Source organism: Cryptococcus depauperatus, chromosome 1 (genome assembly GCF_001720195.1).
Source record: "Cryptococcus depauperatus CBS 7841 chromosome 1, complete sequence".
In the NCBI taxonomy this organism is placed as follows: domain Eukaryota; kingdom Fungi; phylum Basidiomycota; class Tremellomycetes; order Tremellales; family Cryptococcaceae; genus Cryptococcus; species Cryptococcus depauperatus.
In genome coordinates, this window is record NC_089468.1 from 2877674 (window position 1) to 2892142 (window position 14469).

At 44.7% G+C, this 14469-nt stretch overlaps 5 protein-coding genes across 5 annotated transcripts; 3 read left to right on the forward strand and 2 right to left on the reverse strand.

Annotated features, from left to right (window-relative positions):
* Nucleotides 1-1604: 1604 nt before the first annotated feature.
* On the forward strand, nucleotides 1605-2679 carry L203_101132 (60S ribosomal protein L2-A; the record flags this gene model as incomplete). The annotated part of the gene is made up of 5 exons (XM_066210577.1): nucleotides 1605-1658; nucleotides 1709-1869; nucleotides 1976-2462; nucleotides 2510-2596; nucleotides 2644-2679. The coding sequence occupies 5 exons, from the start codon at nucleotides 1605-1607 to the stop codon at nucleotides 2677-2679; spliced, it is 825 nt and encodes a 274-aa protein (XP_066066674.1).
* Nucleotides 2680-2975: 296 nt separating this feature from the next.
* Nucleotides 2976-6498, forward strand: L203_101133 (uncharacterized protein; the record flags this gene model as incomplete). The annotated part of the gene is made up of 6 exons (XM_066210578.1): nucleotides 2976-3007; nucleotides 3052-3138; nucleotides 3201-3775; nucleotides 3829-4108; nucleotides 4155-5225; nucleotides 5274-6498. 6 exons carry the CDS (start codon nucleotides 2976-2978, stop codon nucleotides 6496-6498), a joined length of 3270 nt encoding a protein of 1089 aa, XP_066066675.1.
* Nucleotides 6499-6883: 385 nt separating this feature from the next.
* L203_101134 (uncharacterized protein) lies at nucleotides 6884-8363 on the reverse strand (the record flags this gene model as incomplete). Its single annotated transcript, XM_066210579.1, has 2 exons — nucleotides 6884-7927; nucleotides 7986-8363. 2 exons carry the CDS (start codon nucleotides 8361-8363, stop codon nucleotides 6884-6886), a joined length of 1422 nt encoding a protein of 473 aa, XP_066066676.1.
* Nucleotides 8364-10129: 1766 nt separating this feature from the next.
* L203_101135 (uncharacterized protein) lies at nucleotides 10130-11832 on the reverse strand (the record flags this gene model as incomplete). Its single annotated transcript, XM_066210580.1, has 6 exons — nucleotides 10130-10387; nucleotides 10434-10523; nucleotides 10570-10657; nucleotides 10815-11317; nucleotides 11401-11673; nucleotides 11815-11832. The coding sequence occupies 6 exons, from the start codon at nucleotides 11830-11832 to the stop codon at nucleotides 10130-10132; spliced, it is 1230 nt and encodes a 409-aa protein (XP_066066677.1).
* Nucleotides 11833-12722: 890 nt separating this feature from the next.
* On the forward strand, nucleotides 12723-13751 carry L203_101136 (uncharacterized protein; the record flags this gene model as incomplete). The annotated part of the gene is made up of 6 exons (XM_066210581.1): nucleotides 12723-12786; nucleotides 12833-13139; nucleotides 13190-13360; nucleotides 13409-13510; nucleotides 13565-13629; nucleotides 13678-13751. The coding sequence occupies 6 exons, from the start codon at nucleotides 12723-12725 to the stop codon at nucleotides 13749-13751; spliced, it is 783 nt and encodes a 260-aa protein (XP_066066678.1).
* Between the last annotated feature and the right edge of the window lie 718 nt (nucleotides 13752-14469).

The following is a 14469-nucleotide window of genomic DNA, read 5'->3' on the forward strand; positions in this document are numbered from 1 at the left end:
GCGTCCAGCTTTTATCTAGGCTGTCAGCCGCATAATATCATTTGCCCTAGTATTCACAATGAAAGACTAGATGTAAGCAAAAGAAATCTATCTCCACTATCTTTTATTTCGTAATTGCATAGTGAATATGTGGGATGGCAGAACAAAAACTAGTAAACAAAAACATCAATAGATGATTTATCTTTTCCGGTTCCTGTGCCTCAAAACATTGACTTTCCTTCATATCTTTGGTGCCTTGGTTTAATCTGATAAGATTATGAGATTCGATTATGTCTAAACAAGAAACAATATAGCGCCATAACTACAATATCATTTTTCACTATGTGCAGTTGTTTGACATAGTTATGTGCTAGATCTCTATGTCTTCTATACCTGGGCATTCTTATAGCATATCTGTCACCCTGCCGGAATGTTCGACAGAACTGTAAACATCTACCAGTACGAGCGAATAATTGCCGATAAGCCTGCAGTAATAACTATACTGTGTCTCTTGCTGGTCAGCCATTATCTGATATCAATGTTGATTCATGAACGCTGTATTTTTTGTTTGCTTGATTGCGACTACAAACTTTAATCTGTGGCTCATGAACTGGTGTTTCCACCAAGAGACGAATCAGTCTGAAGTACATCAAAGATAAAGTTTCATGGTTCATCCACGGCATGAAATGAAAATGAAATCTAGGACACGGACGTTGTCTTATGGCTTCGAAGGCAGGCTTGGCTTAGCTAATCAATAAATTCTCCTCTTACCGATATAAAAGATGCTATAGTTCAGGAGGACGTCATATTCAGCCCATTTTCCATATTACTCTGCTCATATGTCTTGTCGCATTTGAGTATCTCTTCAACGTCTTTCTTCGATAACCTCAATACTAAAGTCATTTGATCAGCTTCAATCTGCTTACACCTGCTCATCTATGAAAACTTAATTCCTGTGACGCTTGTTTGAATGGGATGGGTCAATCTGTCTCAGATGCATCTCGTCTCATTCAAGCTTAGGGCGTACATTGTATATGGATATCTCACTTGTCTTAATAAATGCTTTGTTTCCTGGCAAGCAATGATGAGCCAGACGTTACTTGTAACGTGGCAGAGTGTGTTGTACTCTTGCTTCAGTTGTTACATACCAATCATATCTCATCATTCTGTCTTCTCGTATTTGATGGTTTTGTATGATTCAGCTCTATCAGAGAAAGCCCGCATGACAGTCACTCGTTTTCATCCTTTAAAGCTTTTTCGTGAGTACATAACCTTTCTTCGCATATAGATTAAGACAGATCAACTTATTCCAGAGTCAATAATCGTCCACTGATGGGCTATTGACAGAATATCAAATGCCGAATTATAACTCAGAATCATGGCTTGCATGATACTAGAAACAATAATGAATAGCGGCGCATACTGATGAGAAAAACTTCGATATGTTCCTGTGACGATGGTTCCCTATTATTAAATAATGTATATGTGAAAAGAAAATAGAAATGCCATTGTAAATGAAAAAGATATCGAGCATTAAGGAGATATCTACTCGCAAGTTTCGGCGTTAAGAGCACAAAAACATTTGATTCCGTTTTAGTTCCGTTCTAGCAGTAGGATGATTGTCAATGCAAGTGTGTCCACCGTCTCCCTCTAACCTTCAAGCCTTTTCCAAAAAATTTGTCAGATTCTTTTCCTTCTTGACAATTTTGCTACAGCTAACAAAAACTAGAAAATGGGTCGAGTCATCCGCGCGCAGCGAAAGTCCGGCGGGATCTTCAAGTCCCATACCCACCACAACAAGAATCCCGCCAGGTTGAGGAATCTTGACTTTGCTGAGAAGAATGGGTACATCAGAGGTGTTGTCAAAGAGATCATCCACGACGCTGGACGGTGAGTTGACTTGTTGAGGGATTTGAGGATTGAGATTTGGTTATCTTGGATATTGGAGAAGAGGAAACTGGAGAGAACAAGGGGCTTTAAACTAACACAACTCTAGTGGTGCTCCCCTCGCCACTGTTGTCTTCCGAGACCCCTACAGATACAAGCTCCGAAAGGAAACTTTTCTCGCTGCTGAGGGTGTCTCCACCGGATCCTTCATCTACGCTGGCAAGAAGGCTACTCTTAACGTCGGCAATGTCCTTCCTATCGCTCAGTGTCCCGAAGGTACCATTATTTGCAATGTTGAAGAGAAGATTGGTGACCGTGGAGCTCTTGCCCGTACTTCTGGCAACTATGCCACCATTATCGGCCACTCTGAGACTGGTGTGACCAGAATCAGGTTGCCTTCCGGTGCCAAAAAGACCGTCTCTTCCAGATGCAGGGCTACCATCGGAATCATTGCTGGTGGTGGCAGAATTGACAAACCCTTCCTTAAAGCTGGTAGGAAATACCATGCCATGCGCGCCAAGAGGAACTCTTGGCCTCGTACTCGTGGTGTTGCTATGAACCCCGTTGACCACCCTCACGGTGGTGGTAACCACCAGGCAAGTAATTTTGTTGTGGAAAGAATATATCTGACATGGGCATCTAGCACATTGGTCACGCTTCTACTATGGCTCGCGATGCTCCTGCTGGTCAAAAAGCTGGTCTCATCGCTGCCAGGAGGACTGGTCTTCTCGTATGTTGTTCTTTTCATTGTGGTTTGTATGCTAATAGTCCTCTCAGAGGGGTACTGCCGGCAAGACAGTCGACACTGCTTAAATGTGGAAGTAGTGGAGATCTGCGGGATGGGTCTTGTGAGACTAGACTTAAGGAGACTTGTACACCATTATTTTCTTATGCAGATTATGAAACAACAAGTTATGGCTGCACACGTGTCTGGTGTTGTACTGTTCATTTTGAATATTTTATTATTATTATTATTTTATTTACTTTTTTGGCTTCTCCTTTATTCGAGTTTTCACTTTTGCCTCCGCGATAGTTTCTTTTTCTTGTCATGTCGTAACATTTCTTGTTGATTTTTATTTATTAAATCATCCTTCTTTCCGTCATTCACGATGGCGCCCAGCTCTGCTGCTCAGCTTGACAGGTTAGTTAGTTGTCATCCCTCTGTCTCACGCTGATGCCTCGCAGAGAAGCCAAGGCTGATGCAGACCAAACAAGAGATGCTCTGGAAAAACAGGTGCCATGGAGCAAACAAGTTGAGTTATACCGCCAGCAGTACGTCCCGTAGTAGAGCGGAATCGATAGTGGCAAAGCTGATAACGGCGACGACGATGCAGGTGTCGCAACGCCCATCTCACCCTTTTCTTTGCTCACCCGTTGTCCCCACATTCTCAATCAATGGACCCTCTCTGGCTGCACACTACGTATATCCTCATACAGGCATATCGCGACTCCATCGCACGACTGGAAGCATCTCCTACAGAGGCGCAGGCTCAATCTGTTGGCAGTGGACGTCGGCCAAGGTCAAGCGGGCCAGCTAAAAAAGTTGTGACGAGGTTTAGGCAGGCATTGGCTAGTGAAGAAACATTTTATCGCTCTCTCATCGCACGCATCGTTCGATTCTACGACCTTACTACTCTTCCTAACGTTGTTCCTGTACTCAAATCTGTGAAGCTGTTATCAGCACTACAGCATGACGGCAGCGACAGAGACGGGCAATTCAAAGCAACTCCGCAGGAAAAGAAGACTAAATTATCACTTGTATATAAAGCTCTTATTTGTTTGGGTGATCTAGAGAGGTATAAAGAGCAGTATAAACCACAGCAGAATGGGAGAAGGGAGGGGGAGGGGGGGAAGTTTGAAGTTGCGGAGAGGTATTATTTTGGTGCATGGAGTTTAAATCCTGACGATGGTATGTCTTTGGCTTGTTTATATCACGATCTTATGCTAAAGATTTGGAAAAAGGCTCGGCTTGGAATCAGCTTGCAGTCATTTCTACCTACATCCCTAATGATTTTTCAACCACTTACTACTACTTTCGTGCATTGGCTGTCAGGAATGCATTCAAAGGTGCCGATGTCATTCTTGCGAAGTTCTTTGGTAAGGCGTTTGATAGGTGGAGAGCCGAGAAGAGAGAAAAAGCAAGCTCCAGCCAGGCGAATGATGCAAGAGAAGTTGAGGATGGGATTGATAGGTGGAAGGAAGACGTGGTGGTGATGGTTGGGATTGTATATCTCAAAGCTGGGTGCGTATTCAATTCAGTACAAATCCATGGCTTACACTGTTTTCAGATTCACTTACATACCAAAGCTTCTTCCATCCGTCCTCGAATCTCTCAGATCTCACCTACAAACTCGCCGTCTCCAGACAGAATCTATTGTCCATCTCACATCCATTGTCATTGGCTCACATTTCCGTGCACGCTCGACAGCCGGATTAGTCGAGTCTGGTCAACTGAAACTTATTGAACGCTCTTACGAAGCTGAGGGTAAAGCGGCCGAATTGGTGTTGCAAGTTGCCAGAGTATACCTCAGTGTTGCATTGGAAGAAGTTAAAGAAGCCCGGGCAAGTGTAGACAATGGACTCTCGATGCTGCAAGTTTCGCATTTAGCTAGTGATGGGAACGTTATTGAGACAAGTGACATGCCACTTCTCATTTCCGCCGTATTACGGCGTATCCTTCCTTCCCTTCGAATATTTTCCAAGTGGCTCAAACTCAACAAGTCTTACCTCACTAATCTTGCTACGCCTCCCGCTACTGCTACTGCTGCAAATTCAACAATTAATGCATACCTGACGGAAATAACAGCATCCTTTTGGCAAGACTATGAGAACTTCATCAAATGTGTGGAGCAGACGTTTCCATTAGAAAAATTACCGAGTTTGTGCGAGCCATTGGAAGAAGACATAGATATGCGAGGGTTTTCGCCTCTCCAAAAAGGCATAACGCCACTTCCCGATGCCTTCGTACCTGGTATTGCTCTCGCGGTTCATCCATTTCAAAGTGAATTTGAGGATAGGGTTGAAACACTAGAAGAGGATTGCTTGGAGAGCGCAGGGCTGAATAGGGAAAAGGAGGTACATCCCAACGAGGAGCATCTAATGAGACTGAGCGACCTGCAAATGGATGGCAAGCTGGTTTTGGGATTAAAAGATCAGCTGAATTTGCTTGATGCGCTCAGCAAACCTGAATTTTCTATGAATCCACCGAAGCTTAAGACTTCTGAAAAAGAGCATGATGTGTCATCGGTGTCAACTTTGACAGAAGATGATCCTGTTAACCTCGCTATGCGTGCAACGCTTGGAACAGACAGTGTGAACGAAGAAGTTGAGGATGAAGAGGAGGTTATTGTGTGGAATCGGTGAGTTTATATTGACATTAGCGAGAACACTGGCTGACAGACATGCAGACGAAAGCCGGAAGTATTGCCGATAGGCCAGCAAGTTTCACGTGTTTTTCATGATCAGGAAGGGCATAACCCATCATTCAATGCATCTTCTCAATCTTTGAGTCGTACTCCCAATGACCTCTTGAAGGACCTCGTTGGCGGCTCTTCGTCTTCTGTTTCCCACCTGACAATCAATCAAAACGCCCAACATGTTGCTTGTCCTATACTGGAGCAATCTGATTCCCCATCTGCTTTCGAACTTGGCAAACATCTAACGAATCAGCAGAGTTCGTTAGTATACCCGCAAGTAGGATCTTCAATAGGCACGAGTATGGCCATGCCCGACGCATCTTCTCCTTATTCACCATTGCTGTCCAATCAGGCCACCAATTTTCCTACCGGTCATTCTACTAAAGCTCAAACGCAGAATCAAGCCCAAGTCCAGTCCCTTTTTTTGGGATCCATAGGATCGCAACGTGGATCTATTTGGACAATGACGCGGGAAGAGTCGCAAAAGGGTAAGACGAGAACTGGAATAGGCGGCAGTGTTGGTGCAGGAATGGGGATGATGGGTTGGGTGGGTAGCGATGAACCCGTGGATGCGCCCACCGCAGAACCTAGACCTGGTGCGCTAAGCTCTCTTCCTCCACCTGCTCCGCATAGTCTTGCACAAACCTTGGGGCCGTCTGTGCCAAATATTGAGCCCCCACCTGGCTTTGGTTTAGCCTCTGCCTCGCAACAAAGCTTCCTTCCATTAGCTCTCAAAGTGCAAAATCAACAAATTGGTCATTCTACATCTGCTTCTGCTACTCTTCAAGCTCAAGCAACGTATCGAACGCCGACATCAGGGATGAGCCCGATTCGCCGTAGTTTTTCACAGCCTCATTCCCGTTCTCAATCACAATCTCGCTTACAGCCACAACAGCAACCTCCTACACACTCCCTCATCCAGACCCCTCATTTGGGATTGGGAGCCAGGCCTTCCAGACAACCTCAGCCTCCTTCATCAACGAGTACATGGGATATATCAAACATGCATTCACCACCTGTCACCGCTAAAAACGATTCAATAACATACCACATGCGGCCTGCCCTTTTAGAGCCAGCAACAAGCAAAGGATCGTCTCTACTTGGGTTTGCGGACTCAAATTTACCAGGTGTAGGCGTGAGCGGAGGAGGAATTTGGGAAACCGGAAGTGGGTTAGGAAAAGTCGGGAAGGGACAGGGATGGGTGAGCGGTTTGTGACGAGAGTGTCCTTGTGAATGGTTTTCTTTTGTCTACGAATGTATTGTTCAAAGACGAAAAAGCTGAAGGGCCGAGATGGAGTGTATTCGCCTCCTAGAGATGCCCTTCCTTTTTTGACCTAGTCACTGTCCACTTACCACTCACTGAACGAAAACAAAATTTGACTCGGCGTGGAACCAAAGATGGTAGCTTGATCTTGATGTAATACAAGGACAGGTCGTAGACACGACAGTGGAAACAGAAGTCTGGCAGATAAAGAAACGCATAACTAGGGATGATTGAAGTCCGCGTAATTTCAAACGCAGCCCGCTATTGCTGCTAATGGCATGAATGGCAGTGACATACATGGATAACTTAACACCGCAGATTTGTGCATGAGATGAGATTACAATCCAGTGTCTTTGACACCTTCTGGCAAACTATAGACTTTTATCCATCCTTCCCAACTTGTCCTCCAGGTAGGTTCAGTTTCTGGTTTAACAATGTCCCATCCTTCCTCATTTCCTATCCATCTTAACTCCTTTTTCTGCCTTTCTTCCTTTAGATCCTTAACATGTTCTACTTTTCCAGCTTTCTTTTCTTCTTCAGTCATCTCCCGCTCGCCCGCTTCATAGGCTCTAGCATTAGCGATTCTCGGTTCTAGGGCTGTGTAATAATCTTCTCGTGCTTTTTGAATACGAGTGGGCAGTTCTTTGGCTGTCTTGTTGTACCACGCTTCAGCCGTTCTATCCCAGCTATCCACTTTCTGACCCGTGAGCGGCACAGTTGTCCCCTCAATGAGAGACAATGCAGCCTCAGCACCTTGTCGAACCTTGTATCGCTCGGTGAAAAAATCATATATCATGTTGGGAACCTGCTTGAAACCCATGTGGTTTATGAATGGCAAAAGCAGTATGGGCGGAATAGGTGGAAGATGGTTGGGAGGAATGTGCAGCTGAGCTGGAATCTGCTCTATCGCAGGGTTGACGGAAGGAGAAGAGGGACGAGAAAGAAAGGCGAGGCTTGTTTTGGGTGTTGAAGCGGACATGTCTGTCGAACCAGACTGGGAAACAACCTTAACAGGCATGGTCGTTGAATGGTCAAGCTCAACATTCTTGGGCTCATCAAAGATACCATCCTTGGCAAGTCTTGCCTCTACTTCCTTTTCCCATTCCCATTCCCCCACACCATTCTCCCAGCCTCTCCTCAACCCCTCAAGATACTCTTTCAAACTCGCCCGGCCTACAAGGACAACACCACCTTCCAACTCTCTTTTTTTTTGCTCAGCAGGATCAAGCACACCAGGAAGCGATAGAGGAATAGGAGCAGGCGCTAAGCCAAGAGCTTGTCGGCGTTGAGCAAGGACTGAAGCATGAATTTGACGAGTGATGCTGCCGTGAAGAGGCACAGGAGGGATATTATAATCGATACCAGCTGCCACCAAATACGGCTGAAGTAAATGCATCGTTAGCAATTCCTACTCTCCTTGAACTCTGAAAGCAGCTTACTTTGACGTATTTCCTAAAGTACCGAGGAGCCCTATCGGCATCTTCATCTCCCCCCCAACGACCTCCCCAAACCGTAACCTTTCTAACTTCACCCAATGAACCTCCAGGAGTCGGTTCTCTCGAATATTTCTCAACCCTTGCAATTGTCTGCTGTTTTATCCTTTTGCACTCCTTTATATCATAGTAGTATGCGTAGGAGAGCGAAAAAGTGATAGACCAAAAGACAAGCCAATTGCGCGAGGGAAGTTTTGGTTTGTAGGTGAGTACATTATGAGGGATACCAGTATGAGCTAAAGCTGAACGAAAGCCTGTAAGCTCAGCTGGTGCGGCTTTGAGTGCTGCCTCGTTGGAGAGGGCAGATTTTGGCGGAGTTTTCATTGCTTGAGGAGAAAAAGAAAAAGAAAAAAAAGAAATGTCTAGATTAAGAAGAGAACGAAAAAAAAGTTGAAAAGCTGGTATATAAAAATAAATAAATGATGTTGTCATCACTTTTGGAGAAAGTTTTGTCCATGAGATGAAAAGTGAACATTGCCAAAGTTATTTGTTTTTACTTTATTTTGAATAATTCTCTTGTTTAAGATATAATAGAACTATAATTATTACTTGAAATGGCTGAAGATATTGAAGAAATTTCATTATGTCCTTCAGCTGCGCCATGATGCTCTTTTTCAGTCATTTCTTCCTTGATCTTCTTTCCATCTAGCCTTGCCTTATCTTGGTCTGTAACTGGTTATATTCCTTCTCGCAATTCCAACGACTACTTGGCTAACTTTCTGACGAGGCGCTATCTGTAAGCACTTTGTGAACTCTGTCTCTGAACAGTTTCTGTATATCTGACGGTGGATAAGATGTGGACCAAAACCCGGCTCCATAGTATAACCATTTTGCATACATATATCAAAGACTTGTAAAGAACACACTGACAGAAGCTGTGTGTTTTGACATCAATCTGAATGCTGTATAGCACAAACCTTCACAAGATAAGATATAGTGCCGTGTAGGCAGAGCCATCCCGACACTTTATTTGGTTGCGATTTGGAATTCATATCAGCCATTTATCTGCGTTGAACTCAGAGTATGGGAATCTACCGAAGGTGAGTCATTCAGTATCGTTATATTATATCTCACATGAGGGATAGCAATTCTTGACCTCCGTAGCGGTTATTCGTCAAGTACCAAAACTAACCCAGCTTTTGAGAAAACTTCCCACTATGAAGTTCTGTTTGGCTGACTTACAGCAATTCTTATGTTTGCCAAAAAAATTTGGGCAAGCCCGCTGACAATACTTGTGATAATGAAAGTTCTTGGATTTATTCGATAAAAAAGAGCTTTATGTTTGGTCGTACGAGCTCTTACAGATATATCGGTAACAGTCTGGTAGGCAAATGAAGAGACATAGACAGACTCCTTCTAGTCTTCTTTCAATTAGCTGTGCGTCTCTCTTAGTGTCTTGAATAGCTGAGAATTCCCTGATAACTGCTGCTTTCCAATATTTCGACCGTTGGTTATAGCCTTATTTTTAGACCTGGACGATTGTAGGCAGTAAAAAGAAAACGCTGTAAACGTTTACGACTTACCAACGCCAATGATTTTACAAGCCTATTTTGCCTCGGCGCTGCTTTTCAAGCAGCTTGCGGACTGATTATGCGGTTGAGCACAACAAATTATTGTATGTGCTAGCTTATTCCGCTTCACATTCCAAAACTACCAATAGACCAATGTGAAGCCGCAAATCATCGTTGTTTAATAGCCAAGCACTGCTTTCAAGAGTAGAGCTGAAACAGGTTTGAGCATTCCAACTAAGTGCTGCCGAATCAATTCTCGGAAATGAGCCACGAGCCCTAGGTCGCAGTGATAGATCAATGTCTGGAAGAGAAAAAGATAAGGCAAAGATGGTATTTGAGAATGTATAACTTGTTTAATTCCCAGAGTGTGAATACCATGGTATCAATATGGAAACATGCATGGTAAACGACCCAAGGAATGCGCTGAATAAAACATATATATATATACCAAAGTAAGAGAGAAAGACCAATGAATAGTGAGGGTTTACAACTACGCCCAAAACCTTTTTTCTGTTATTTTTGCTTCGTTTTCCCTTGCTGCCAAAAGTACTCTGTCCCTAGCCTGTCCCGTTTGTCCCTTTATTCACCGTCACTCTCTCCTTCACTCATACTCTCCTTGAGCATCTCCAAAAGCTCGTGAGCCTCGCTCAACTGCGCTACCAAAATTGCCTGGCCCTCAGGTATACTCCCATCATCCGCATAAAACTTGCCATCTTTGCGTAACGAATCAATCTGATGCAGAGCGAGATGGTAAGGGTAGAGGTCTCGGGGAGTGTATGGGCCGCCATACTTTAAAACTTCATTGAGGCATTTCTTTATTGTAGAGAGTTTGTTTGCCTTTTTGGAGTGAGCGAGGGTACGCTAAGTGGGATAAGGAACATACAATCGGTAGCAATTCTTCAGAAATAGGTTCTGATTCAGACATAAGACGATATATCAGTCCATAGCATCTTCTCAAAAGAAACATTAACGCCTAGACAGTTGTCAGCTGGTGTCACTTATGTGTAGGTATGACTGACGTATTGTCCTTCGGCCTTATTACCATCTGCATCAACAAACTTGCCGTCTACCCGCATTGTGTCAATTTCCCGGAGCGATAATACGTAGCTGTATCTCATTAGCTGAGTTGACTACAAGAAACTCACTTGTAAAGATCTGTCTCCCGCAGTGTCCACCGATGCGTCAAAGCTGATTTGATCAGCGCTCTTCTCATAACGATAAACACCTACTCATTTGATCCAGTTGATCCTTCATCTCAGCTAACCTCTCGTATATTGGTTTTAAACTCGGACTGACATCCTCTTCTGCTTCTCTTGCCTTTATATCTTGGGTGATTTCAAAACAAGTCTCCAACAGTCCACTCAACAACGCTTGGCCCTCCGGTACAGACGATCCACCTGGGCCAAGAAATTTACCATCCACTCGCTTAGAATCGATCTTTCGTAACTCCTCAAGAATGGCTTTGTATTCTTGTTTATTCGGTTTGGGCTCGGCTGCGAGAGCTGACAGTTGTTTACGTAGTTGGACAAGACGTTGGTGAATGGGAACGAGTTCGACAGAGAGCACAGTGAGAGATTCAAAGAGGTCATCCAGCTGATGCTCAACCCCTTCCAATTTTCGCAACATGAGTCTGACAATAGGTTCCGGGTGTTTCCCCTCGGCAGAGTCCTGTGTGATGAGCTGCTTCAATTGCCCCTGCCGCTCGCGAAATGGGATGAGAAATTGTTCGCTGTAGGCTCCAGACTCGTTCATATATGACAAGATTTGCTATGCCATGAGATTAGCACAAGTATACGCAAAAAAGCATTCCCAGATGAACTCTCTCTACCTCAACAAGTGCCAAAACTTACCCTCATGGACGCAATCTGGCAGTATGTGGCCGGGGTTTCCCTACTCTTGCCAATGGTCAAGAAAAACAGGCTGAGTAGAGAAAACACGTCCGCCAGGACCTGGTCCACCCTATTTGATTCATGAGGCGGAGACTTTGAAGTACTTGAACCTGGGTTGAGCGTCGCGTGTGCCTCATTTCGCTCATCTCTTATCGCATTCAACCGCGTCACTTGCTTTACCACCAAGTTATAGATCGGAATCACATCTGGTGCCCTTATAAATTTTGTAGTGTCCTACCGCTATGTCAGCTGTGACAAGACGCAAGCGAGTTACCTTCTTCAACGCCGTAAGCCTGTTACGTATGTTGACCAGCGCCTCCAGCACCGGCAGCTCTTCCTGGCAGAGTCAGCAGGAATCACATTCCAATGACTTACTTGAGGAACTGCGCTCATTATATATTTTATCTTTATGAAAGAGGAGAATAGAAATGCGCGCCTATCACACATTACATAAACATCGATGACGCAGCGCCACTCAATGAAATGCCGAATTCCCGGTGTCTCTTGTTTCCCTCGCTCGTCCCTCTGGCTGTGCACGGCCCCCCGCTGCTCCCATTATCATTTCTTACTTATTTGGTTGAAATTTTCTTTTCATTTATTTTTCTTTTCATTTTGTTTCCATCCGCCGCCGAGCTAACTCGACCTCACCGCTAGCAGTGAGTTGGATTCTTTCAGCGACTGGCCGCATACGTCACGGTTGGAGTGGACCTTTCTGTCGCCATCCATACCTTTGTTATATCCTTCTCCTTTGTTGTCCCTCGCAGCTCCGCCCAACATACCGTGGTGCTCTTGTGTTTTGGCTTATCGTTGTGCTGACTATATTACTTTGCTCTCTCTTTACCGTAACCAACAAATTCATCACGCGCCCCTCGCCATATTAGATCAACAAGGTAGGTCGCTTTTCTGTTTGGCGCGCGCGCGCGACTGGGGTAGAAAAAGGAAAAAAAAAAGGACATCGACGTGAATGTCAGCAGTAATGAGCGCAGAAAACGCGTCGGTGTATTTGACAGTGGATGAGCGTATGGTTGTTGCTGTTAGCCGTGCGTCGACATCCACGTGTCGCGCCGTTGGCGATAGAATGTCAAAGAGTGCCATGGAGAGTCGTTTCGCGGCTTTATCGCGCCAGCTGGACGTGGCACATTGCAACGTCATTTTTCGTGAAGGCTGCTCTTTGTTTTTGTATCCTTTGTTTTGCTCTTGTTTTTCTTTTATTTTGCATAAGAAGCTGACCGTCGTTTTTCTCTTCTACTTCCATTACACCCCACCTACATTCAACAATCTAGATGCCTAACCGAGAAGATGCCGTCTATCTTGCCAAGCTCGCCGAACAGGCCGAGCGATATGAGGGTGCGTATGCTTTTTTGCGTCAGATTTACATGCTCATGCTACGCAGAAATGGTTGAAAACATGAAATCTGTCGCCTCTTCCGATCAAGAACTCACTGTTGAGGAGCGTAATCTCCTTTCGGTCGCTTACAAGAATGTCATTGGTGCCCGACGTGCCTCTTGGCGAATCGTCTCCTCTATTGAGCAGAAGGAGGAGTCCAAGGGTAATGAGGCCCAGGTTGCCATGATTAAGGCCTACAGGGAAAAGATCGAGGCTGAGCTTGCCAAGATCTGTGAAGATATTCTCGAGGTCCTCGAGAAGCACCTGATTCCCTCTGCCGCTTCTGGGGAATCCAAGGTGTTTTACCACAAGATGTTTGTCCTTTTTTCTCTTTCGATTTTAGTAGACGTTGACAAACGTGCAGGATGGGTGACTATCACCGATACCTTGCCGAGTTTGCGACTGGTGACAAGCGAAAGGACTCTGCCGACAAGTCTCTTGAGGCTTACAAAGCTGCTTCCGATGTTGCCGTTACTGAGCTCCCTCCTACTCACCCCATCCGACTTGGCTTGGCCCTCAACTTCTCCGTCTTCTAGTAGGTTGAATGGATTTTCTCACAGAATCATTTACTAACAAGCAATAGCTACGAGATTCTCAACTCTCCTGACAGAGCTTGCCACCTGGCCAAGCAGGCATTTGACGATGCTATTGCCGAGCTTGATACCCTTTCAGAGGAGTCTTACAAGTCGGTTTTATATTGTTGTCGAGAGCAAACAGCTACTAACGTGTTACAATGTAGGGACTCTACCCTTATCATGCAGCTTCTCCGGGACAACCTGACTCTCTGGACTTCTGACTTGGGTGGTTCGTGCTCTTTTATCTCTAATCTGAATTTACCTAATCATTCGATAGATGAAAAAGAAGAAAAGCCTACTGAAGGAACAAAGCCGGAGGCGGCTGCTGCTCCTGCGGCCCCTGCAGCCTAGAAAGGTTAGATCAGAGGAAAGGCTTCTTTTTTAATATCCCCGCTCGGGTTTTTTGCAATAGTCCCACTCTGTTCTGATGATGATTAAATTCAAGTAAACATTTCATGCCTTCTCATTCACACATCCATCTTCATGTGCCTCTCTGGTTATCGCTTCTGTTTCTCCTTTTGTGATCATGAATTCGATTCCATTTTTGAGACTGGAGAGGTGGGTCATGGAGGAAAGGCTTTATTAGGAGTTTCTCATATGCGTATGCAGGGGATTCGATGGTGTTTCCCTGTATTTGATTTGAGACGGATGTGGTTATGACAAACGACGGTAACACTACAACGGTTATGAAATAAACAAACATTTAAATGGACTGAATATTTCAACTTGTACTCATTTCGTTTCTTTTGGTGCTTGATGGTGAGATAGGCTGTTACAAACTCTGGAGACGGTATTCTACGTTGCACACTGAGAGATTCATAATGATGCTTATACATGAGCTGCCGTTTGGCGTTTCACTTGGCATTTCCTGGCTTTGATAGGATAGCACAAGAATCTCAATTTCTATCAAGCAAGATAACCCAGCTAATTGAGAGGTTGAATAATTTGCTCCTTATTCTCACTCTTACAATGAAATTGAGATGCTTGGTATCCGATAGACATCTCTGTATGCCAGAGTAAAACCACCAGCGTAAATTTCATGGGACGTAACGGAATATTGAGCGTCAAT